This window comes from Neopelma chrysocephalum, unplaced genomic scaffold (genome assembly GCF_003984885.1).
Source record: "Neopelma chrysocephalum unplaced genomic scaffold, ASM398488v2 Primary Assembly neopelma1_73b, whole genome shotgun sequence".
Classification (NCBI taxonomy): domain Eukaryota; kingdom Metazoa; phylum Chordata; class Aves; order Passeriformes; family Pipridae; genus Neopelma; species Neopelma chrysocephalum.
Window position 1 is genome coordinate 1,849,155 of NW_020897734.1, and position 25,578 is coordinate 1,874,732.

The 25,578-nt window shown below is 43.6% G+C and overlaps 1 protein-coding gene across 8 annotated transcripts in view; it reads left to right on the forward strand.

The window, feature by feature from the left end:
• IL1RAPL2 (interleukin 1 receptor accessory protein like 2) overlaps positions 1–25,578 on the forward strand; it is a 432,870-nt gene that overhangs the window by 61,359 nt on the left and 345,933 nt on the right. For 3 of the 8 annotated variants that reach the window (XM_027687227.1, XM_027687228.1, XM_027687229.1), the window contains one exon: positions 14,682–14,782. In XM_027687227.1, coding sequence (XP_027543028.1) covers positions 14,701–14,782 — 82 coding nt within the window. In that variant the 5' untranslated portion in view covers positions 14,682–14,700. Of the gene's footprint in view, positions 1–2,926; positions 2,938–2,993; positions 3,100–3,666; positions 3,688–4,403; positions 4,563–5,852; positions 5,869–14,681; positions 14,783–25,578 lie in introns of those variants that run through there. The other 5 variants (XM_027687226.1, XM_027687233.1, XM_027687232.1 and 2 more) reach the window with 4 other exon arrangements.

Below are 25,578 nucleotides of genomic sequence, written 5' to 3' on the forward strand. Positions count from 1 at the left end.
TGCCAAGCAAGTTGCTCATGTGGAAGCTCTTTAATTTCTGCTTTTTAAAGTCAAACCAAACCTGTCATATTTGACATCTGTCCTTGGGAGATGAGAAAAGAACAGCTGGGAGAGCAGCCTCCGTTGGTGGCTGTCAGAAAAGGATGTTTGGCTACAATCTAATCGTAACAGATATGGGTGAGTGTACACATAGATTGATTAATATTGATTAAGAAGGTGTATCTGGGAACTCTCCCAAAGCTAACTGACAGTGGAAAACAATCTTTTTCACTGAATCCTCTGGCATGAAGTAATTTGGTTAGCAGAAAGAATGGAAAGATTTAGCAAATCAAGGATGAGAGAACTAAATGGGATTTGAGGTGATGCTTTCGGTTCCTGGCTCTCCACAGACTTACAGCGTGACATTGCCTGAGCTCACCGGTCTCTTTGGGCATCCTTTCCAAGTATGTACAGGTATGACAGCAGGAATAACTTTTCTCTCTCCTGTTTTTATCAGGATCAGCTGCATTATTCTCTGTTTCGTGTGTGTGTGGCTACAGCACACAGTGCATCTGGGCAGTCTTAGCTGGGGTCCATGGCCAGCTTTGCCACACATTAAAAAACAACAGCAAAAAGGAGGTCAGAAACAAAGGCCAAAGCAGATCTCATTACTTCTTTAGTGGTACATCAGAAACTAGCCTAAGGCCTGGTGCATGGCAGGCTGTTCCTACAATTCCTCTGAAGGTTGATCTCTTCTGCTCTGTATTCAACTCCATGAATACCACATTCCTCTTTTCATTCCTACTGAGCCTACCTAAAGACTGACAGCTGTATGGCATACTGCTCTTGTCTGTGAAATGGATTATTTTCCACAATGGGCTGAGATGAGGTCAGAATAAGGGAAACAAAGTTGGTTTAAAAAAAAAAATCAGTGAGCAGTATATTCCCCTCTTTTTTATGAATAATGTATAAATTCATATAGTGAGCCTAATAATTAACATTTTTTTGACTTATTATAAAGTGCTGAAGAATGTCTAATGAATACCACATTTTCTATTCATTTTAAGTTCAAGTATAATTCTGAGGTATCATTAACTACAGCTTCACCTAACTGTATATATCAGAGTCCATGGGATGTTTTATTTTAGGCTTTAAATCTTTTAATTCAGCTAAAAAGTGACTTTAGTATGTGACTTGGTAAATAATGTTAAAAATAGCACTTTTACACTGTAATCATGCCAGGAGAAATGAAAGAGTAGCCGAAGTGCAAGAAGTTATAAATTGCAGAAGACATCTATGTCATCTGAAGAAGCAAGGTCTCCTGGCAACATATTCTCTCTTTCTAATTAGTAAAAAGAATTATACAGGCAGTAAAAATGAGCAAGTTTATTGATTTTTTTTTTCATATTCCTGCTCTACAATAGTTTTGCTCATTTACTGTATGTAAGAATACTTTGAGTGTGCCTGAGTCCCCCTCATGACTGGGACTGGTAAAAGTCACCACATTTGGTTGTTCTTGGCCTCACCTTGCAGAAAAACGTGGCTGTACACTGTTCATCCCAGCACCTCCTTAAGAGAGGCTTTAAAGGATGGTTATACTCAGAGAAATGCCTAAACATGCTGCTACTTTTGTTGTCCCTGTATGATATCTAGTTCAAACTTGCTTTGTCTGTAGGTACAGGACAATGTTTCTAATTGTCAGCTCTGCATATGTGATAAAGACCTGAAAGCAGAGCTGAGTGTTTTCTTGCCTTACCATCAATAATCGCAAAGGTGCTGACACTGATGCATAGCTGGGGTGGACTGTGTGTGACTGAGTAGGATCTGGCTCTTTGCAGCCGCCGAATGCTGAAAAGATGCTTAACTTCTCTGGTTCGGGTCTTGCAAGGAAGGTGTCTTCCTGTTTCTGGCTGGTGTTTGGGTTATGAGCTTCCCACCGCTGCGTTGCTCAGTGTTTGCAGCCTCTCGAGGGTCACGTGCAGGAGTGACGATCGCTCGCCCTGTGACACAGCACCAGTCGGTCCCAGCACTGGCACCCTAAAGTCGTGCCGCTTACGTGAGCCTGAAGTGCACTTACAGGAATGTGGCCCGTGATTTTTCTGCCTGTATCGCAGTTGCGTGACAAAACTGGGTCCTCCTGTGAATCTGAGCAAAATGCAGAAGTAGATTATATTCTGCATGGAGCTATTCTAAGCTGTTTAAAAGCGAATAAAAAGCAGCGCAGGGAAACTAAAAATAACACTACCATGCTGCGGAAAGCATGGATGTGCCGTGTCAGAAGCAGAGTTAGGGGAGAGAAACTTAGCCTGGTCCAGTTCAAGGCAAGGCTCGTTAAATTGATGCTAATGATGGTGCGAAAATGTGCAGCGGGTTTGAAAGCGGCTTCTCCCCGTTCAGTGCAGATGCTGTAACCCCGGGGGCGAGTCGCACCGCTCTCCATCGAACTGAAACCGATGCGAGTGGTGCGGGCAGCCCGCGGCCAGCCCGGCGCTGCCCGGGGAAGGGGCGGAACGGCCGCGGGTGCTGGTCCCGGAGGGACGTTGCGTGTTCGCTGCGACCCTCGGGAGCCCCGGTTTGCGCTGGCACCGCGCGGAGAGGTTCAACGCCGCCTGTTCCCATCCCAGCCCTGCCAGAGCCCCTCGGACGGGGCGGCGCCTCCGCAGCCCTTGGGGGACGCTCCCTCCATCCCTCTCTTGGCCGTTCTCTTCTGCCGAGATCGCGGCCGCGTGCGCGGCCCCGTCTGGGACCGAGAGCCCCCTCCCCGCCGGGGCCTTGCGGGGCTCTGGGGGGTCCCTTTGGCGGGGCTGTCCCGGCGCGGGGGCAGCGGGGCCGGGGCGGTGCCTTGACGCGGCGCGGCCGCCAGGGGGCGCTGCGGCGTCTCGCAGCGCGTGGCGGGCGGGCGCACCTGCCGCGCGCGGGGCCGGCGGGGGGAGCGCGCGCGGTCCCGGCCCCGCTCCGGTCCCGGTCCCGATCCTGATCCCGATCCCGCTCCGCCGCCACCCCACGGGCGGGAGCGCACACGGGCCGCCCCCGCCCGGCACCGCCGGCCCGCAGCTCCCGCTGCTTCCGCGGCGGGGGGGACGCCCGGCATGGAGACCTAAGAGGGGAGCCGCTGGGGAGGTGAGCCCTGCGCGCGGCGCGTCTCGCGGCAGCTCCCTTTTCTAATTTGAAAGGAAAAAAAGAAATCTTCCCTCAGAAAAAGAAAAGTTCGGGTGTAAGGAGTCTCCCACCCGCCTTCGGTGCCGCCGCTGCGCGCGGGACGGGGCTGAGGAGATGCGGCTGCCGCCGCGTCCCTCCCGCAGCTCCGGGGCCGGAGGAGGGAGCCTCGGGGGTCCCGCTGGTGCCGGGGCGCTCCTGAGGGGCTCCGGGCAGGGAACACCCGCAGCTCCGGCTCCGTCCCGCGCCCGCGGGGCCGCTCCTTCCGCGGCGCCGCCGGTCTCGGAGCAGCTGCTCGGGGCCGTGGCCGGAGCCGTCCGTGCTGGCGCGGCCACTCCGCCGCTCCCCGGATCGAGCCCTGCGGCTCTGGAGGCGCCGGGAGGGTTTTTCTGTCACGAAGGGTGGTCTGAGTTAGTACTGAGGGTCTCTCGCTCAGCGCCGCGAGCGCGCGTGGGGCTTCCCGGGTAAAGTGTTACTGCCGGGGATTTAAAATAAAAGCACGAGAGCAGTTGCCCTTTGGGATGTTGCAGCGCGGTGGAGCCTGTTGAAGAGGTATCGGTTCTTTGGAGGCTTGGCTGCTTTGAGGTACCGCGGTGGGTCCGGAACACTGGAACTTGAAACCTCTCGCTGCCTCCGAAAATTCCGTGGCAAATAAGGCTGCTCTGGTTTCCTTTGGGGTCTGACGGAAACCTGCTAAAGGGCGCAAAACCTGTCTCAAACAATTGATTCAGCGGGTGTTTTCAAAGAGCCTGTCCCTAGGCTGCTGTCTCTGCTAGGATTCGAAGAATCAAAAGTTTCTGGTAGAAAATGCTGTAAGCTGCGGTTTCTCAAAGTTACAGTAAGGTCTATGTGCTTTGGGCAATTTCTTCTTCTTTTGGATTAAGACGCAAACTTAGGTTTGTACTGTGAGGAAAAACCCATCGTGGCAGGAGACAGCACTTTGTCGTGCTCCTCGGCAGTGTTTATGTTGTCTTGCTTTTATCCTGATTATTTAAAATATACGTGTAGATTTTTAGCGCGTGTGTGCGGTTTGCGAGTGTTACAATGTTACCATCAGAGTGCGGGTAGTTTTGAGGTTTTTCAGAGTATTCTTAGAGGTGGTGCAAGGCGAGGTGACCTGCTGGGGGAGGAGGGAAAGGCGGTGGGCAAGGGCTCAGGTGCTGCGTGATTCTGATTGCATTCACACCTGAGAGAAGCACTCGCCCCAAATGCTCGTTGTCAGTGCCTAAAAGGGGATGTTATTCCTCATCAGGGATAAAACTGTGTGGCTGCCTGACAGTCTGTGATATCTGTAAGAGCAGGTGACTGCCTGCCCTGCTTCTGTGTAGTGGATGGGAAGGGACTTCCCTCCAGAGGCAGGAGCGGGCCAGCCCTGAGGAGGACATGGTGTCTGAAAAGCTTTGCTTGTGCCAGACCCGAGGCAGGAGGTAAGTCTGGGGGGCAAGCTGCCTGACAGCGAGTCAGTCTCTTGCTTTGCAATAGAGTGACTGCAGAGGAGACAGTGGAACCCGCTGGGATTTGGGATTTTGGGCTCCCTAAGCCAGCAGGGTGTAATGCATGTGCAGTAAACATTAGAAGCAAAGAGTTCTGGCAGTTCACCAAGGCACAAGCAGCGTTCGTAAGGATTTGGTGAGTCTGTGGTTAAGCAAGGGTTGTACAGGTGATGTGCAGGATGGCTTTCTGAGAAATTACCAAGGATTGCATCCTTCTGAGGATGTTTCTCTAGGCATAGGAGACCTCTTGCAGTGGGAGGACTGGGGCACGGTCCGACCTCCATGCAGAGTGCTTGTGTTGCTAGGCAGCAGCTTGCACCTCCAGTGTGCTCCAGATCCAAATCTGCGAGGGGAGTCCTTCCTCTACTGAACTAAAGCTTTCTAGCTGGTGATCAAGGGTGTTGGGAAGCACATATCCTGCGTGCCTGGGTGTGTGCACTTATGGCCCACACCTGGGTACCAGGGAGGGGTGATCAGCTGGGAACATTCAGCTAGCTGATAACAAGACTTCCTTGTACTCAGCCCCCTGCTTGAGCTGCAGGTGAGCACAGGAGAGAGATGAATCTTTGGTTGTTCCATTTGTAAGGCTCAGGAGTTCTCTGCAGACCACTCTTTTACTTTCACATTGCCTAGAAGCTCATGGGAGGTTCATCTTCAAATTGTTTCATGATTGATGCTTTACCAGCAAAATGGGGAGGGAAGGGGAGGGAAAAGGGAAGAAGATTTGCTTGCATGAGAAGTAAGAAAGGCCAGGTGTGCCACATTAATGCACTTAGCGAGTTTGAGTCAGTTTTGGTGGATGCCACACAATTGCTGGAGCTTCTGTGCATATGTGGCATCAGCCAGTGTTGTCTGAACTGCTCCATGTCTCGCAGAGGAGAGCAATGGAAAGCCTTTTAATCTTCGGAGCTGCTGGTCTGATGGCTGCACTTTGAAGCAGTGCAGTAGCTGAAGCTGTTGGAAACCAATGTGGGGGGACTGACCACTCTCCAAACAGAAATCAGATCAAAAAAGAGCCAGTGAGCGTCTGGAGGGATTCATAGGCTGGTGGGGCAAAGGTGAGCTCAGCAGAAAGGCTGTTCTTGTGGCACAGATCACTTCTGATCAGGCAGAGATTGGTGGTGTGGGAGAGGGAGGAGGAAGTTTCCTGACTTGATGGAGGTTGGAGGCCTCAGAAGAAGCTGGACTTCACAGCCTTAAGCCCAGATGAGGCTGCAGAGGAGCGTGGAAGCAGAGTCAGGTAGGAGCACACTTGCTGGGCTCAGGATCTCATGGGTGTTGTCCCTTGCCACCGTAAGCTCGAGCCATGGAGGGTTTAGGGTGTCAGGAGCTGCAGGGCAGCTTGTGTATGGAGCAGTGTGTGTGTGAGGAGCCCAGCAGAGATGCAGACAGGCTGCTGGAGAGCAAGGAGGAGGCATGTGAGGCCCATACCCCTTGGCGTGCTCTGCCTGCTTGGAGATGACGGGAGCATCCAGGCTCTCAGGCTGGGATGTGTCTGTAAGGGGATTTGGTTTGTTTGCATAGGCAGAGTAATTTTTACCCTGACTACAGGTGTTTCCTGGGAGAGAAGGGTACATGTTACAGTAATCAGTTAAAGCTAAGGAGAACAATGTCTTCTACGTGGTATTTGGAAGGGAGAGGTTGTTAGTTCAAAATTTTCTATGTCCTGGGTTGTGATGCCCTTGTGGGACCAGAGGTGGAGGAAAAGTTCCAAGGAGCCTGTGCAGGCAGCCATCCCTGCTGGCTGGGGGCTGGCTGAGGTGGGAAGCTGGCAGGGATGGCTGGGGCTGGTGGTCTGGACCTGTGCATCTGAGGGAAAGGGCTGAGAATTTGTACTCACCGTAAGAAGTACAAATAAAGCATTTATAATGTATGGAGTTTTTCTGCTCTCCAAAACATTCATGCTCTGAATAATCTCTCACTTCAAACTCAAGCACAAGCTGAAAATATCAAGGGATGCTAAATCGTGAACAACTATTAAACAGCCTTAAAGGGCTGTATGGGAAACCATGTCTGCTCTTCATTTCTAAGCCTTCCTCAAACAATGTGAGCTATTTATCAGGAGGTCTTTAGTGCTGGAAAGGGGAGTGAACATTTAAAGTGTATCACAAAATAAAGAGGCACTTTAAGAGGCAATTTGCTTTCCAGGATGTCAAACTAAACATAAATCTTCCTTTAAACAGCCTTGAAAAGAAGACAGAGGGAAGAGATCTTGCCCTTGCTGAAAATAAATAGGATCTCTTTGCTAGCCTTGATGGTCAGGGTTTCCTCTGGCATCTGGTACTAGACTGAGGTAAACCTTCCTGGAATAGGTGGTGGACTGAGGGATGGGTTATGTTCAGTGACAAAGCTGGTGAGAGAGAGACTGTTTGTTAGAAACTTCTGCAGAGGTTTTAGCTGATCCTTTTCACCCCAAAAGCACTACAGAGAGTTCCTTCCACCCCTCTTCTCATTGTTATATGTAAAAATTAAATTAACAAGGTTGTCTATTTGGCAGAGCAATTTCAGGGCACATAAAGTATGTATTTTACTTTGATTTTGGGTGCATCAGAACAAAACCCCATTGTTTTCAAAATTTCCATAAAATACGTGGAAGGAATATTCCATGAGCATTTTCTCATGATTCTCAAATTCTGGGGAGAGTATTGTTTGTTTGCTTGCTTAAATTCTTATTTTCATCCAGATAAATATGGCAGTAGATATATGTAAAGGCCAGACTCTGGTTATGTAAGGGAAAAAAAAATCCCCATCAAGAATATGTTTATCACTTTAAGGTACTGAGATTGTGCTGAGTTCAGTGAAAGCAACGTGCCTCTGCTTGGCAGCCAAGTGCCCTGCCTGGCTTCTCTGGAACTGTGTTTTCTAAGTGAAAAACTGTAGAAGAGTGTTTTATAAGAAGCGTAACAGCTGGTATGTCATCTTTTTCTGTTAATTCTGTCTTCTTTGAGCATTAGGTATTAGTTAGGGAAGCATGTGGCCACGAATGAGATCAGGGAATGAATTTCTGAGCACATCTCATGCGGAGTTGTGTTCTCTCAGAGCTTGTTTCATTAATGTGCAGGAGTGAATGTGGATCAGCTTTGCCATGAATAGTGCAGATATTGTTATTGTGTTAATACTGCAGAGGTGTGAGTGTATATAGGAGCAAATATAATGTCAATACAGCTGACAGTTATAGCTGCAGTCCATCTTCTATGTGGTCCTGGAAAGGGGACTGTTTTAAGACACTGTAAAAGCAGTTTCTCTATAAAAGCAGGGAACGTTTCAGCATGCAGATGGCAGCCCAGTCTAAAATCTAGTTCTGTTTGTGCTGAGCACCTCCATAACGAGCCTTGAGGAACACAAGGGGAATGAGAGAAGCGGTATGGGGGGGAAGAGGAGGGATATGCTATCTTTCAGGATTGAGACCTCTTTTTGAACTTTCTCCATTTTTAATAGCTTTTCTGCAAAAGCTGCTTGGGAAGCACTGTTGGTATGAGTATGAAAGAAGCAAAGCATCTCATCTTTTGGCTTAATGATGCTCCTGCGTAGGCAGCTGTGAATTGGACAGACTTCCTTATTGATATGAGAGCAGTGCGCAGTGAGTGAAATTGGTGTGAGTGAAAATGGTCTTTTCTCATCTCTTTTAATCTGAAATGTCTTCTCCTTTTGTAGTTGAGGCTCTGTAGAGAGGACCTGTGATCACTGGCAGGGCTGTCTGAAGCACTCAGGAGAAAAGGGCCACGACCTGAGCAGTGGTGTTTGTTCTGGGTGTCAGTGACTGAAGAGCTGGAGTCAGGTGAAGCCGTGGGTTTTCTGGAATTTGCAAGGTTTATAAGCAGCTCTGAAGCCTAGGAGTTCTCATCAGGAATGAGGGTTTTTTTACCCAGAGCTCTGAAAAGCAGGATTCAGAGTCCTTTTTCCCCTGAGTGGAGCTTCTCCACAGCCCAGGGTGGGCTGGGTGGGCTGAGTCTGAGAGAGCAGCCTCTGAGTTGGCCTCTGCCCAGAAGAAGTCTGCCCTTCTGGGACAGTGCCCAGCAGCCTTCTCAGCTTTGGGAAGCATATGTGGTCATTCATGGCGGGGGCTCCTCTTTCCCCTTGGGTGGCTCTGATTACTGCTGCAGCTTGGGAACTGTCTTGCTATAACTGTGTCAGTTCTAGGACTTCAGCTGATTTAAGATGATTCTTAAAATCACTCCCTGTTCCACAGTGCAAGTGTACATGTTTAGCTTTCCAAGTGTAGACTGTCTTCACATTTTCTTCTCTCCCTCAACTGGCTTTTCTGTAATCTTTTAAGTACTTCTGCAGGGTGGTAAGAGGCTAAGCCCCACTCTGTAAAGCTAAACTCTCTGGGTCTGACAGTCTTTACGTTTCCTACAGTACTTCATGTTGCCTGAAGTACTGTATTGATTAAACCACAATCTGCAGAAGTAAATATATGTAGAATATTAATAGCTTCAACTCTTGGAGGGAAAAAAAGCCTGTAAATTAATTGATCCATTATGTTGACCTCATAAACCACGAGGTCTTGCAGTACAGCTGTAATCCTCCTCCCACAACACGTATTTCACTTTGAATGTCTATAAAAGGACTGGACTACTCAAATTTAAAAGCTGTGATACTGGACAAGCATATCCATCTTTCCTGGGATGTGTAGTTAGAATATTGCAATGTAAAGGCTGGAACAATAGTTCTCTGTAGAATCCAGGGTAGTGCTGAATCAGTACATCACTGATGGTGCAGCTGGGCATGAGGCTTAAAAAACAATAGTTAACTTTCATGCTCCTTTGTCAGTCTTGTTCCTCCTTACAGTTGCTTTCTGCATTTCCAAGTGCAGGAGTTGCTGCAATAAGGGACAAGTACAATTGAGGGATTTAAAATCCAATTTGAAGATATAATGAACTTGAATTCTGTGTGAGGGAGTTGCTTAGGGAATCGAGGTCAGTGTGTGGTGTGAGCTGATAGAACTCAATCTGCTAATCAGTGCTGGGTAGTCCTAGTTCTTCTGGTTCACAAATCTGTGAAGATGGACTGCTCAAGTTTTTGTTGAATTTTCTTAGTAGAGATTTAGATGAGTGCATGCATTGTATGCTCATCAATCTTGTTAGCATTTTGATCCTATAGCTATTGGAATCTTTATCTGTATTTGGAATATTTCAGGGGATTTTTCCATTTCCTGCTCTTCTTTTTTTTTACCATAAATGAGCACTATTTTAGGCAGCTATTGGATCAGAAAGTTTTTGGTGGAAAAGGTTCTTGTGTTAATGCTTGCAGGGTTTTCTCTACAGGGCAAGCCAGGAGTTTGCTCATGGTGTTGAGTCTGATTGCCACCTTAACATAACTAAAATCACTTCTACCCTCTGCAGCCAGACATATTAAAGGGGGAAGTTATGGGGTGGTGGCCATCCAGTATTTTTCTTTTGTGCTTGGCAGTGAAGCCCATTTTTTTTTTCTGTTCTACACTGTAAGATGCCTTTTGAAACTTTAAGATGCTGCTCTTGGTATCTTCTGTGGTTGGCATTTGTAAGACATTTAACTTTTTAGTGGGAGCATTACAATCTTTCAAGCAAAACCTCGGTATTAACACCTAAGGGGTCGTGCTGTTTGTTTCTTCTGAAATAACTGACAAGATTCTGAGTTTATTCCAATCACATCCCAAAAGATCTGTGAGTTTTACAGTTTTTATCTTTTCTTTTGCACCCAGACATTCAGCCTTTAGAGGAATCATTACAGATCAGTATTGTAACCTTGTCAGGTGCTTTGTGTATTTAGTTGTGGTTCCCTTTGCTTCCTCAGGACAAGACCTTGTTTTTTCCTTGTATGCTGTCATGCAGCTGATACACTGCTGAGCCAGTAATAATCCCAGATACTCTAGATGTTGTCTCACTGTTGATGTTTACTTTCAGTTTGCACAACATAAGCACTGACAGGTACCCTCCACGCTTCCCTCATTTTTAAATTTCTCTTAAAATTTCAGCTGAACAAGGAGAATGAGCCATATATGAGTCTAGTTAAGGACCTGAGCCAAATGGAGGCTTAGATCCAGCAAGACAAATGCTGAATGCACACTGCCTTGTAGAATTAATGTTCATTGTGTATTTAGACAACTTAAGTGGCTGGTTATGATGGTGAAGATGCACAATGAATTAGGCAAAATGAAATATTCTTTGATGCTCATTGAGCAGCAGAGCGAGGAACACTGCATGACCCATACCAAGTAGAGCTGAAGATACGTTATTTGAGCTAACATGCATCTCTGATCCTAAGTATTTTTTGTTTGTGTTTGAGGTATGAACAAAAAGGTGCCCATTGTGGGTTGCTTCCAACCAACATATTACACAGACCGAGAATCTTTTAGTAATAAACAGCTTAGTGGGGTGTGTTGGCAAAAGAGAAGACCTGAGAGAGAGTTCATATTAAAATTTAAAGCCTTAAAAAGTAGAGTGGGGAAATGGTTTGAAAAGAAACGAACAGAAGTCACCATCTAGCATACTGTAAAGACAGTGAAAGGATTACTGTTGCCATTTCATCCCTTGTGTGTGGGGTGAAAATGGTGATTTATTTCTGTGCGATTTCTGAGCGACAAAACCTGACAATTGGCAATCACTAAAGAGGTGGGCTGCTGTTTTTAACGAGTGCCTTCTGCATCACAGCTTCTGTGGAGAAACCAGAACCTACAGAGCCTCGTGGTGTGTCAGCAAATCTCAGCCTGTGCACAGACGTGTGCCTGAGTGCACACATGCACCGCTTTTCTTGTTTCCTTTTGAAAAGGAACACTGCATAAATAAAGCTCATGGTAGAAATTAGAGCAAAGCTAAATTATATTTAAAGCATGAACTTGGGAATCTCAGTGCTGGGTTTTGTGCAGAATACTAATGCTCTGGTTTCCTTCTTGTTTCTAAGTGCCTCCTTCTAACCTTGTCACTGGAAATTCTTTTGAGTCCCAGAAGCTATATGAGCTGAAGTGGGTGCTGGAAGGATAGCAGCCAGTACATGAAGAAAATGGGACACAACTTCCCAAGCCTTGTTTTCTGAGGACTCAGAAGAAAGAACTAAGTTTGTCAACAGAGGTGAAGGGCATTAGGCAGCATATTGGAGTCAGGGTGGTTTCTGTTAGAACAGAATTTGTGCTGCACCACAAGTTCCTTGTAGTTGCTGGGTGCTTACAGGTCGCTGTGACAGCTGCCTGAGGTCTGTGGTCTGTAGCATCAAGCAGTATGAGGAGAGAAGGGGTGCCCTTGTTGGCAGTGGAATGATGAAGAATTAAGTTGTCTCACCTTACTTCACTTCTCCCTCTGATGGCAGCAACCTCCCTTTACTTATCTGGATAGAAATGCAACCTGGCAGGCCACAACAAGGTCTAGATTAGTGATTCTTTCAGCCTTCTCAACAAGCACTTTATTCTGTCTCTCTCTTCCCCCTCTCAGTGATTTTGGGCAAGTTGTCTGCAATTGGTATTTCTATATCCTTATTAAGTAAGATGTCTTATTCACTCTTCTGGGAATGGTCCTGAACTTTGTTCCCCTCTTGTGAGGTGTATCCAGTAGAGTATTATGTTTTTGTTAAAGCTGTGAGCCCTTACTCACAGCTGCTTGGAGTTTGCAGAGTCAGAGTAAGCGGCTCCTCAGGGAAATGCTGCTCAGTGCCTGTGAGCAAATTTAGAACTTTGTCCTGGACACATACAACCTTCTCTCTTCTGGCTGTGGGACATTCCTCTGGGGGAAATAGATCTTATATTGTACCTCTTGTTCTTTGTTAACTTGCATGTTTACAGATAGTCATCTGTGAGAGGGCAGGTTGAACAGCCTGTTTGTCTGTGGCTGCTGTCTCGGGACAGTAACCAGCTGACCCACTGGTCACACTGATGTCACCAATCCCACCTTCTTCTGGTGGAATGTCTCGCATGGTGAAGGTGGTGCTTCAGTCTGATGTGTATTTCCATGCCAGCTTTAGTGGGGTTGTGTCAGATGTGACAAGCTGAGGCCTTGGGCTTGATTGTGAATGACTAGGTAGTGCTGTAGTTTCTTGCCCTTTTCCTGCTCAATTTTCCTGATTTTTGGAGGTACAGAGACTGCCTCGATGAGGCCAGGACTTCAAAAGGCAAAACTCCTATCAATGCTGACAGAACCAAGAATTTTCCCCTCTGCCTAGCATTAATATTGGTTGGCAGAACTTGCTTTGAATTTTTAAATGTATTTAATGCAGCATAGCTTGTTTGGGGTGGGGATGGACAGTCCCACATGAAAAAGGACCTAGGAGTTCCATACTTCAGCTATAATAACTGAAGAGAGGAAACTGTAGAAAGTAATTTGCAAAGCTACACTTGAAAATCATTCTAGCATAACATCATTACAATTATCTGTCAAAAGATTTAGTTCAATTACTTTTTTTTAAGCTCTCTTGTCAGGATGGCCTCGCTTGTTTCAGGATTTTGTTACTCCAAGGAGAGGTTAAGGAAGAATGAATGCTAATTCTGTCATTAACCACTGTCAGACACCCTTCAGCACATATTATTCCTTGAAAACGCCTTAGCATCATTACTGTGAGGAATCAATAGGCATAAAGTGCCCACGGGAACATAGAATTCAGGGAGGGAAAAAAAATCCACTGCCTGTTTATAGCTTATAGTACAGTAAGGTGAGAGGAAGAGAACCTCAGTTCCAAGCAGTAATTTTGAAATAATTGAATAGCAACATAATTCCTGTCGTGTAAAATATCCTTACATTTTCTTCACACAACAGTAAGCTAGTAGTAAAATTACAAAGGAAGGATATTTGATGTAATAAACTCTTATTAAAATGAATAAGCTTCTGTGAACTGCAGGACATTGCACCCTCTTTCTGCTCTATCCTGTTGGGTGACAGAGGTCTGGGTTGGTCCCAAAGTTGAGGGTTTGGGACCTCTGAGTGGGCTGGGTGGGCAGATGTGGTACAGAGTTTAAGGAATGATTCTGTTTCATTGGCCTTGGTTTTGAATACTAATGCAGGTAGTTTTGTGCATTTCTGTTTAAATGAAACTGCTGTAGAATGTTTGCTGAATCTTTTGGTGCAAATAATAATTTCAGATGACTGCTCTCTTTATCTGAGAATAAGGGTCCTGATAAAAACTCTGTATCTGTTATGGAGATGAATTCCTGGAGTCTAAATATATGAAGCCACTTCAAGGCCTGTGATTTCAAACTAAGCATATATTTGAGGACTCTAGCTTATAATTAAACATCTCTCTTTCTTTGAGAGATAGCGAGAGAGAGTTGGGCTTTGCTGAGTTCAGATTCAATCTACCTGTTTTTAAATGCAGAGAAGGAGCCTCAGTTTGCTCTTGCTATTTTATCTTGAATGGCCTCATACTTGTAAATGAAAACAAAATTAGTTCTGGTAATTATATAAAATTAAAAATAGAATCCTAAACTAGATGTTCCCCTTTTTTTCTTTATTTCTTAAAGGTATGTAATGTAAAGTGAGTAGTAAAGTTCACAGGAGAGACTAATTTAGTCTTTTAAATGAGAATCCCGAGACCTAGATTCTTTGATTTCTGAATTTTGTTCACCTTCTTTTACCTCATTTTATAGGAGAAATTTGTGGAATAGCATTAATTCATTTTATGAGCTTTTACCAGCGGGAAAATAAGATTGCTAAGAGAGACTGCATGAATAACCTACTCTGTATGTTTTCCTGAACAATATGAATTTTTTTAAGTGTTTACCCTGTTTGTATGAGACAAAGCTAATTATGACCATCAATTATCTCCCCCTTAAATAACATACAAAAATCTGCCAGATTAGACACATACTATTTCAAATAAACTGTTACATCTTGTGATTTTTTTTTTTTGAGAGCAAAATTATATTTTTGAGGTGTCATTTAGTAAAAAACCCAACCCTTTTGTGTGATAGAGGCAAGTTGTTCATACACAATTACTTTGAACTGTTATGATTTCCTACCTCTGCATAAACATAAACCTAGAAGTCATTAGATTAAGTGCTGTAGTGGTTCTTTGAGAAATGTTTAACTGTAGCTGCTGCTTTGTTGTAGTGAAGAGCTGTGATTCAGACTTACTACTATGTTTGCATTTCAGCTGTCACGGAAAGTGAAAGATGAAGCCTCTTGTTCTCTTGGTTCTTGTGATCTGTACTGTAGTCAGCATGAATTTGAAGCTCGTGTCAAAGAGAAATTCTGGTAAGTCACAGAAAATTATTTTTACTTTTGGATCTGGACCTGGTACTCATGCAATCAGGCATTTTAGGTGGCTGCTTTTTGGTTTGCATATATAATGCTTATTCTCTTCTGCCAAAAAAAGAAAAAGAAAAAAGTCATAATTAGTATGGTTTGCTTACCAGATGTTTACAGGATGAATTTTCTCACCATAATGTTCTGTTGGTGTGACTTTAAGCTATTTGAAAGTGTCCTTATGTTTTCTTTTGTTAGAAAAAAAAAAGATTGATCTGATTGAATAATAATGACTTTGGCATTGTTTTAACATCCAATCTTTTACTCATGCTAAGGGATTTTCTTAACTGTGGATGTGGTTTGTGGTAGCTTTTAAGTCTGGATGATTTTTTTTGTATGTTGGAAAATCACGTTCCAAAAAGTCATGGTGGCCACGTGTGTGATCATATATAGGATTAACTGGGAAGAGTTTTCCTGAGTAGATAATCTGCGATTCTTCTGGCAGTGGAAGGGAGGGAGTAGGAGTTGGTTTATGTTTACACCTGCTTTTGAAACCTACTAATAGTAACAGAACACTTCAAAGAGGCATTAGAGCATCTCCTTCCAGGGTAGACAGTTGTCCTGGATAATGGCTCACCTGTGCTTGAGCCTGAAGTGACTTCTAGTCCATGCAGGACTAGAAGGGAGTGATTTCATTGGACTGTTTGCCTTTCTCAAGTCAGCTGTGAGTTTGGGAGGATTTTGGGCAGACCGGTAGATTCACTGCGGTTTGTGGTGTTGGTCTGCTGCAGCCTGGTGCACGTGGGCAGGTAACTGACACTGGGTAAAAGTTGTACTTTTAAACTTGCACATTATCTTGTTTTTCTGCACTATTTGTGTGCTATGCTTACATGTGTGAGGGCTCCCATTGCTCCTGCTGTCCTCAGTGTCTTCAGCCAACACTCAGCACTGCAGGTGCAAACAGAAATTACTGATTTTGGTTGGTGTGGTCAGCTTTAAGTTTAATTTCTACATTTCTTGAGAACAAAGGAGAAAAGTTATTGGTTATAAAGAATTAGATGTCACACCCCAGGCTAAGAAGTGTTACTCTGGGAATTGCCAGATGCTGGGCTGAATTCTTTCTGCTGGGCTGGAAAGTGCAACTGGAGGTTGCTAAACTGAACTAGTGTGTGGCTTTTTGTTGTGGTTGTTGTGTCCAGAGCCCTGTTTGCCCTGTGAGAGCAGTCATGGGTAACGGGGTTTGGCTGTGGTGGAACTTGGTCTAAACTCTGCTGTGATGGTGTTCCTGTTTTTCAAAACTGCTGTCACTGGCCTGGATGGGAACCCTTTGTGACATCCATAATCAATCTAATTGAACAGCCTTTATTCACTGATGCCAGGCAACAGCACCTGGCTGCAAGGAAGAGCCTTTGCAATTCTTTTGTTAGAAGTATGCATCTGTAGAAGTGACATGCTGGTGGTCATAGCATCATTCAGCTGGTATTTTACCTTTAATTATATTTTTTTAAAAACCTGTGAGACTGCTTCTTGCTAAATGTAACCAACAAGTGAATAGGTGGTTCTTATTCTTTTCATTTGATATGCTGAGAGTAAGATGAAGGGGAAAAATGCATGTAAAGTAAAATTATAGTTTCTCTGCAAGCACATAATCATGTAGTTGGCTCTCACCTTCAATATTCATTCTGATTGCTGCATGGAGCAAACTATTGATTTCTTTTTTTGCTTTTTCCACTACATTGTGTGTGAAATAATTTTCTGTTTCTGTGATATCAGCACTTGGTGCAAAATTGATAATTTGACTCCTCTTCTGAAAGATCTTTAGATATGAAGGAATGTTGTTTGATTCCTTAGGGCTTCACTAAATGTTTTATGTTGCAAAGAAACAGATGCCCCAGAGGCTTCTGAGCTTTAACTGTTTGTATTGTTTTAGTGGAAGATCAGGGATAGGGGATGGATGCAACCAGGGAAATGCACCAAGAAACAATGACACTGTATTGCTCCATAGGGTGACAGTAGCTGTAACATGCTGGTGCTGTGATTCAGTCTTTTTTTTATTATTTTTTTACTGGTGTCTTGATGAAGGAGAATGGAAAGAGGAAATTAATGTAGTGGTTATTTGTGGGCAGCTGCACTGCAGTGTAAACAGCAGGATGTCTGAAAGCAGGAAGGCTGTTTTAGCTGTAGCTTAGAGCTGAGGTGGGGGGAGTGGATGAAGTGCCCAAATGATGCCCTGTGGACAGGATCTCTGCAGCAGTGTTCTGGCTGGATGTTGTACTCTTGGGTCTTGCTGGCTATTGGTACAGGGATGTCTACACTGGTGAACATCCTCAAAAGGGGAAGGGAAATTGTGCAGACAGTTATGTAGAGCAGTGTGAAGCAGTGCATGGAAGGTGCTGACACTGATGATAAAGACAGATTTGGGCTACTAGGACAATAAACCAGCAAAATTGGGGTATTGGTGTCTTTGCTGACTTATGCAGACTGGCATTTTTCTAAGCAATGTGTAGAATTATTGCATGAATGGCCAGAATTATGATTAGTGTCAAGTACAAGAGCAATTATGAAGCTGACTGGCATGCATGTAGTATCACATAATTGAATATATCTTGTTTAAGGGATAGGGAAAATCTAAAGAGAGCTGAGTTGAAGAGGACCTAGGGTGGAGCTATAGGAAGGTGAGGTGTTGTGTTCAGGTAAGGCAAAGGCATCACTAGAACTGAGGCAGTCAAAAGGAGGGCAGAATGTCCAGAAGGGCATTATCAGTGTAACTGAAGTTGCCTAAAGAGAACAGAGGTTTGGCTAGGAAGGCATCTTCAGAGGCTGGTGTGAAAGTACTCCTTCAAAGCCAAGGAATGGAAACCCAAGGGGAGAAAGTTGAGCATGAGAAATCCAGACAGCAAGTGCAGACAGTACACAGGGGCTGGACAACAGGCAAGGGTCATTAGGGAGAGGTCAGGAGTGGAGGATCTAAGATGCTAAACAAAAGGTGATGAAATGGTGCTCCAGTTGCAAGCATAGAACTATAGCTTGCTGAAGAAACAGTCCTCATGGAAGGGAAGAGAAAAACAGCAGTGAAAGATTTGTCTCATGTCCTTTATTTGCCCTTTGTTATAGATTCAGGTGTCTGTATTTCCCTTTTGGAGAAGACAAACAGGAATGCATGTGAGGGCTGCAAGTAGGTTTTAGAGTACCCTGCAACACTGCAAAAATGTCAGAGAAACTTGTAGCAATACAAATTTGTTTGGCTGCTTCTCACTTGAGATGTGGTGCCAAAATAATTAAAATGGGTGAGCTAATTTAATTATGCTAGTCAGAGTCTTCTTTACAGGCAGCGACTTCCAGATGCTCCAGAAGAAATCTGTCATGTCTACAGAGTAACAATTGCTGTTTGTGGTGGGAACAGAGCAGTTTGCCTCAAGCGTCTATGTGAGTGTAATGTTGACTTAAGTTTCACAGGCATTTCTTAATATTAGGAAGCATTTTTGAAAACTGCAGGCCATCCTTTTTCCTTTAAGAAGTAGACTGAACAAACAGCTAATGCGGGGACTGCAGCCTTAGCAATATCCTAGAAAGGGTATTTTACAGACGGAGGTTATACAAATAAATTGAGGATGTGGGAGCTGCTGGGTTCCCAGCTGGCAGGTGATTTCCTTTTAATCGGATTAAGTCACTTCTTTTCCCAAGCCCATTGTATATAGTGCTTTGAATAATCATAGCAGGGAATATAAAACCAATTAAAAAATCGTTGCATTTTTTAAGCAGAAGATTTTTCAGATTATAGATTCTATTTGACTTACTAGACATAATTCCATTAGTGAATAATTGATGCCATTTATTGTTGCTGTATTTGTTTGCTAAGCTGAAATACCCTCTCTCAGCATGCTGGAGCTCCAGAGGGCATGCCAACCTTGTGTGGAGGAGCATGGGCAGACATCCCCAAGGTTTCTGCAAGGCTGCTGGCTGCAGGGCACAGAGTAGACTTTCTGCAGGTTAATACAGCTTAATTGGCCCAGGCCTGACACGGGTATGTCATCCAAGCTACAGTCATGTCCTCTCCTCCACAACATGTCAGATGGATGTGCAGTGGGATTCCGCCCTTCCCTTCTCCTCCTGTTTATCTTGGGACCATCCAAAAGGGAGTCATATGCCACAGGAGCAAGTGCATCTCTGATCCCCCACCCACCCTGCCACCCTTCACCTGCATCTGGCTTTGTCACCAATGGCGTGGGAGAGAAGGGACTTGACTTGTCTATGTGTCTTGCTGTGTATGGGCAGAGCCAAATTGTCTTGAATTCTCTCGTTGATGTTGTGCTGGTGGGGATGTAGTGCTTTAACACATTCATTTAAAACCTTCACTTTCCTACTATTTGTCACTGCTCTAGCCTGGGATTTCCATCTGCTCCCTTCAATGAAGCTCAATCATCCTGTGTTGTTGCCTGACCATTTTGGCTGTGAAAACTGTGGCATACATGGAAGTGGAGGTGTTTGTACTTCAGAGGTGACTCATAGATTTGTGCATGGAGTGGGATATCCTAGATAAGCCTAACTTCCAAAGTCCATTGCTGCTTCTGGAGTGGGCTCCAGAGGAGGTGCTGGGTGTGTGCTCACACTTGCCATTTACTTTGGTTTGCAGTTGCACCTGATGAAAAATGCATGACTATGAGCCCTCCCATTTCTGAGATATGAGTGATGCCAGAGAGGCTTTTGGCTTTTACTCCCTGCCAATAACGTGCAGGCAGAGGAGATGAGAGCTTGGCAACGCTAATCAGCGCACACTGATCTCTTACTTTTCCCCGAAGATGTTGAGTTATTCACAGCTCCAGCAAACAAAGTCAGAATCACCGTTGTTCTAAGCTGTCATCAGTGCAGGAAAGTACAGCCTCTCCTGCATATGGTTGTGTCTGCTCACGGGTTCAGGCTGCTCTCCATCTGTTCAGTTTGGATCAGCAGGAAGTGAGGAGCTGAGCTCCTGTGCTCAGTCAGGTCTCAGGGGGCTACCAGCAAGTCAGCTGTGAAGCTCTGGTAGTTGTGCACCTCATTACAGGATTCTCAGCCTTAGTTTCTTCTCCTCTAGACAGAAAGCAGCATTGCAGCTGGACAGACCTATCTGGAAGACAGCTGGCAGCTTTTATCCATTGTATTTGCAGGTAGAGAGGAAGGAAGATGCACAAAGAACAAGAAAGGAAATAGTCTGCTAAAGGTTTGGGGGTTTTTTTAGTGACCTCAACCTCAGAAGGTTTAAATATTGAACTTATTTAAGCACTCAAATTTTTAGCTATTGCACATGTTTAAAATGAATTCATGTATAATTAAAACAATTAAAATATTGAGCTGGTACTTAAATATTAAAGCTAGACTCCTTCCCAAAAGGGAAATCACAGCTGTATTTGAATAAAATAAATGAACACAATTAAATTGTTTCAAATTGCAGTAAATTACAAAGGTAAGATCTTCAGGGGATAGGGAGAAATAAAGCATGAAATAAGTGTAATTTCCTCAGTTAAAAATCTATAATCTTCCACTTTTGCATTGGGCATCATGTCAGCTGTTTGGATATCTGTTCTACATCTAGCTGCAGCATGTAGAAGTCCATTGATAATATCTGAACCTCTACTATACATACCATCATGACTGAGAAATCTTCTAGCTCTGTGCCTTTGACTGGATAGTACATATTTTTCCTCTCCAAAATGGGGCTTTTCAAATGAAAAAAACCCTAATGTATCAAGGTGTCTTTGCTTTGTTTTCTTTAAGATCCTAATTAGAAATTTCAAGAGCGCTCTTCATTTCAGTGTTTCTGGTTTGCTCACTTTGACGGCAAGTGTCCTGGGTTCCTGTCCTTACTGTGAAACTCACTGTCCTGAGGGACAGGGAAAGTTGTTCTGGCATGTTTTGTTTTTCATCTTGTTCATGAAAATATTTTTGGAAGGTTTTTCTTACATAATGTTCAAATGAAAGTATAAATAATACAGCTGCACTTACCCAGAACAGTCTCCAAGCTCAGCATGTTGGCTTGTCCTGGAGATGAATATCTGCTCAGTTTGGGACATCTGTTGGTGACTCAGAGGCTTGGAGGTAACTTAGGGGTATGTGGACCTATGGGAGCTATAGGGAATCTCTGATGAAATGGCTTTGCTTTGGGTCAGCTCCTGACCAAGAACAGTTCTGAACAGTGCTTGGGTTTTTGTAACCTGAATACATCTTAAGGCAGGTTTTACATACTGCTGTACATATTTGAAGGAATGTAAATAAGGCTCCTTAGATTGAACTAAGTATGAATATTAATACACATTCTCATATCTCTGTCCACTGAACTTAAAGAACTTTTTCTACTTTGCTTTCAGAACCTTGTTGTTTGAAGTGCATTTCAGCTTTGAGTTCCTAGTCTCTGTGACACATTGTATCAAAAACTTCTTTTTTTTCTTTTTTACTACTTGTTTTTGTCGTGAATGTATCTGCCATAGTCACAAGCAGTAAAACTGTGAGATAGATGATGTTGGGATCACTATGGGAAATAGCGAGAGAAAGGAGAATTAAGATGCATTTTTGGGGTTGTTTTTTTGGGCCTTTAAGTTTTTGAAGAAGTTGGTTTTACAGATGAAAAAGGAAACATCAGATTTTTGCCTTTTCAGGAGGTGCAGATGTATTTCAAGTTGTTGACCTATGAAGGAAGGAATTCTGTTTTGTGCAGTGCATGTATGTACAAACATTAGTATATAGACCTGTGTGAGATTGTTGTATTCTGTTGTAACTCGCTAAAGTAGAAATGATTGCCCATCTATTAGTTGAAAGCAAAATTGATTTGAGCTGCAGTGTCACCTCTAGAGGGTACATTTATCACTTTATTAATCTCTAACCCTTTCAAATCCAATCGATTCTTTCCTACAAGAAGCATGATTAGCACTTACAACACATACTGATACGGAAATGTGCAGTGCTCTACAGCTGAAGACAGAGACTTAGATTCAAGTTAAGCTTCCAACCTGAGCACTTTGCTTTTCCAAGACATGGTAACCAGGCTACCTGTGCCCACTAGCCTCTGCCATCAGTTCCTTCTTGCTTTCCCTCCCTGTGTGGTTCCTTATTCAGGCAGGAATGGAGCCAGCAGGAGGGTATTTCTGTTAGCTTGACTTGTTTTAAACCTCCTCCACCTTTGGGATTCACAGAACTGTAGATCTATTGTGCTGCATAGGACCTGTGGAAACTCATTCCCAGCTACTTTTTTTTTTTTTTTTTTTTGAAGAAGGAAGGTATTTTGACACTTCAGTGTAAGACAGGTGCAGTTGGTTCTTTGAGGGATCGGTATTGCTTTAAAAAGATATCTACTGAGATTTCTGCACCCGTTATTCCAGATGGGAAGTAAAATAGGAGGTGAACAAGTAGGAGACTGTATGATCCAGGCAGCTGTAAGTGTTGCTCAGGGCTTTTTCATAAAGAAACTGGAGGCAATGGCAGTACCTGACTGTCTTATTCCTGTGACTGTAATGAAGTGGGAGGAAAAGGAACCTGCATCAGTCCCTGACAGCTGACCTGACCTACCAGCCCCTCTGGGACTGAAGGCACCAGGGAAAGTGGTGCATCTCAGGGCAAGCTCCTAAGGCATTCAGCTCCCCTGTCAGTGAACAGGCCTGAAACAGGGCAAAAGGGAAAGTCTCAAGTTCCCAAATTGCTTTCTAATGTCTAAAGTACAATATTTTTTCTGTCACTCTTGCACGTGTCTGGGGGACATGCTGCTGTTTAGGCCTCCAGCAGCCATGTGTACAGTTCAAATTGTTAGGGCTGTGTAGTAGAAACATGATAGTTGTATTATTTTTTGGACTCTCTATGTTCTAATTGTACCTTGTTGCCTGGGTAGAGTTTTTTTAAGTCTCATGGGACTATCTGGTGTTTTCAGTAAACATCTGCTACCATGGTATTTCATAACAAGTGCTTTTTGTCTGTAATGTTTGCATCATAGTTATTTCCATTTTACACATGGCAGAAACTCATCCAGAGATAAAACAATGTTACGATTGCCCAGCACACTGAAGGTGATGTGGGGAGTAACACATAAATAAAATGTTTCCCTCTGTTTTGTTATGTTGCTAATCCCTTGGGCAAGGACAAAGAAAGCAGTACTGTCTCACAGAGAAATTTTGAGGCTAAATAAGCATGTGTGTAGAATGTGCTTTTATGTCCTTGGATGCATGTGATAGGGAACAGCTTTTTTAATTTCTGTTATTTTTCAGTAGAAGTTAGAAAAATGTGTCAGCTGGAAACGGAAGAGGAAAAGAAGGAGAAAGATTTGGTTATACCAGGTTTTGTGCACTAGTTTTAGGCTTACACCTTTTGCTTTTGAATGTTACAAGTCCGTTGTGTGTACTGGCTTTGAGCTGCCCTTCCAGAGAATAGTGGGGACACAGAAGGAGCAACCACTGAAGACTGTAAAATGGCATATGGAATTACCTGGGGGACCAGGAGCATTGGAGATGCCAATCAAGTCTCTTGGGTAACCAAGTTTATAGAAACCTCTGTGTATACTTATTGCTCTGACCTGAAGAACATTTGTTGATCGTGAACTGCTGGGGCTCTGCAGGCAGGCAGCTGCATTTGAGCCGCTCTGGGCTCCATCTGTGCTTACAGAGTAGCTGCCTTTAGATTTTTTAGCAATAGCAGGAACTCGAGTTCTGTCCTCAGATGTGTGAATAGCCTTAAACACCTTTATCCAAGGACACCTCTGTGTAGTCTTAACCAGATGTTCATGTTTATTTAAAGAAGTGCTGGTCATTTCATCCCACTGTACAAACACATATAAAATTTGAGTGCAAAGTTGTTTTACAGATTTTTTAAAAAATTTATTCTTTAATATTTGAGAATTAATGGATTTTTTTCTGGTATGTTGAAGATAGAATTGGCTTATTATTTGTGAAGACTGATGTTAATATAGCAGATCAGATTTTTCAACAATTCAAACATGAATTGTTTGTTCTGAATTTAAGCATTATGGTTTTGTTTTGCTGATGCACTCTGTGATACTAAGGTTATTTGGATCAATGTGCAGAGCCACTTCATGCATGATTATGCTGTATTACATGTTCAGCAATATATATATATATGGGTGGGCCTGGAATGGGAGAAATAATGTGAGATATAATCATTCTGATGTCTTTGAGCTATTCATAAAATGCAGACATATAATCACGTTCTAGAGAATAGGGTGCATCAGAATTTCTTTTTCAGTGACATGATTTCATTTTGAACAGTAAATTCTCTGAGATGGATACATTTAATAATCAATGGAAAACTGCTGGAACAGGAATCAAAGGCAGGGTTATTCCCAGACTCTGTATCTCTGGAGAGATACAAGAGCTGCAGCTGAACAGTTGTACTCCTGGCATCCTTGATATGGATGTCGGAAGAAGAAGCTGGAAGACCTTGAACATTTAGTGGTCAGGACATTACTCTTTCTGGGATTCTCTGCTGGGAAGCATTTTGCTATGTCAAATCTCGAGTTTACTGCAGAGGAGTTCTGAAAACTGAGAAAGTGGGAACACTTTAATGGAGGCAGGTCATCCTGCAAGCTTCCTGGGCTCCAGATGTGAGGTGGATCTCTGGCCATCAGCACTGCTCTCTGGCACTCCTCTCTGGTGAAGGAGAAACTCCTTCAGGACCTGCTTCTTCCCCTCTAGTTGCAGGCTCCAGTGTTTTATTGAGAAAATAAACCAGTTTTCAAGGATTTTGAAAATCTTTTTGTTCTGGTACTTGTGGTCTAGAAAAGCAAATTTGAAACTTAAGCTGAGAAAATAGTTATTAAAGATTTGAGTTCTTGAATGTATTTTGTTTTTGTTGTGACCTTGAAAATCTTGCCCTGTTATATAAAGCTAGAAAGGTGTGAATAATGGTGTGGTCTTAGACATAAGGAAAGAAATTAGGATGTGTATCACTAATGACACTTTGTATATAGTATTTCTATTCAAAATGACATCTGTAGTTTTAGGGAAATCGGGGACTACAGTGGAAATGCACTTACGGGTGGAATATTTCAGCTTTATTGGAGCAGATTGAAAGCTGAAGCTTTTTGGCTGACTTGTGATGTAGGTCAACATAATTCCTATTTGCTGTGACTTTACATCATATTATTTACAGCATAATGATTTTTTCATCTGGATTGGATGATTAAATTTGCTCTTTACCATTCAGTGTTTATTGCAAATGGTTTTGTTCCAACTGTACAACATGCCTCTAACAGTGCATGAGAGAGGAAACCTAAATCCAGCCACCTGGGATGCCTGGCTGCAACTGTTGTGGACTTTACATAGGAAGAGGGTAAAGCTCTATGAATGAAGAAAGGATCATAATTAAATCCTGTTTCAGAAGTGTGTACAAATGAACTGTTCCATTTGTTGTCCTTTATAAGGAGCTGTAATTGATGGCTTTCTCTGAAGGACACAGATCCCATGCGAACAGTTGGTTATTCAGGATGCTGTTTTGTGAAGTCCCTTGCAGAATGTGTCACCAACTTGTTTCATGTTGTAGGAAGACCCTTGATGTGCTATAGCAATTAGTTGTCTTTGGAACAGTGTCCTTTTTTTTTCCCCCCAGAAGTGAAATGCAGGGTACCTTGGTCATGAGAACTTAAATAATACAAATTCCACAGTGAGACTGTAGAATGGCTTGGTAATGTCACACCAAGTTGAACTGTAACATTGAGTCTTTTACTGATGTGTAAATTTGAGTATCCTCAAGAGAGGCAAATGGTTTGATTTTTTTTTTCTTTTTTTTTTTTTTTTTTTTTTGCTGGGGGCTGCTGGCTAAAAGCTGTCCTC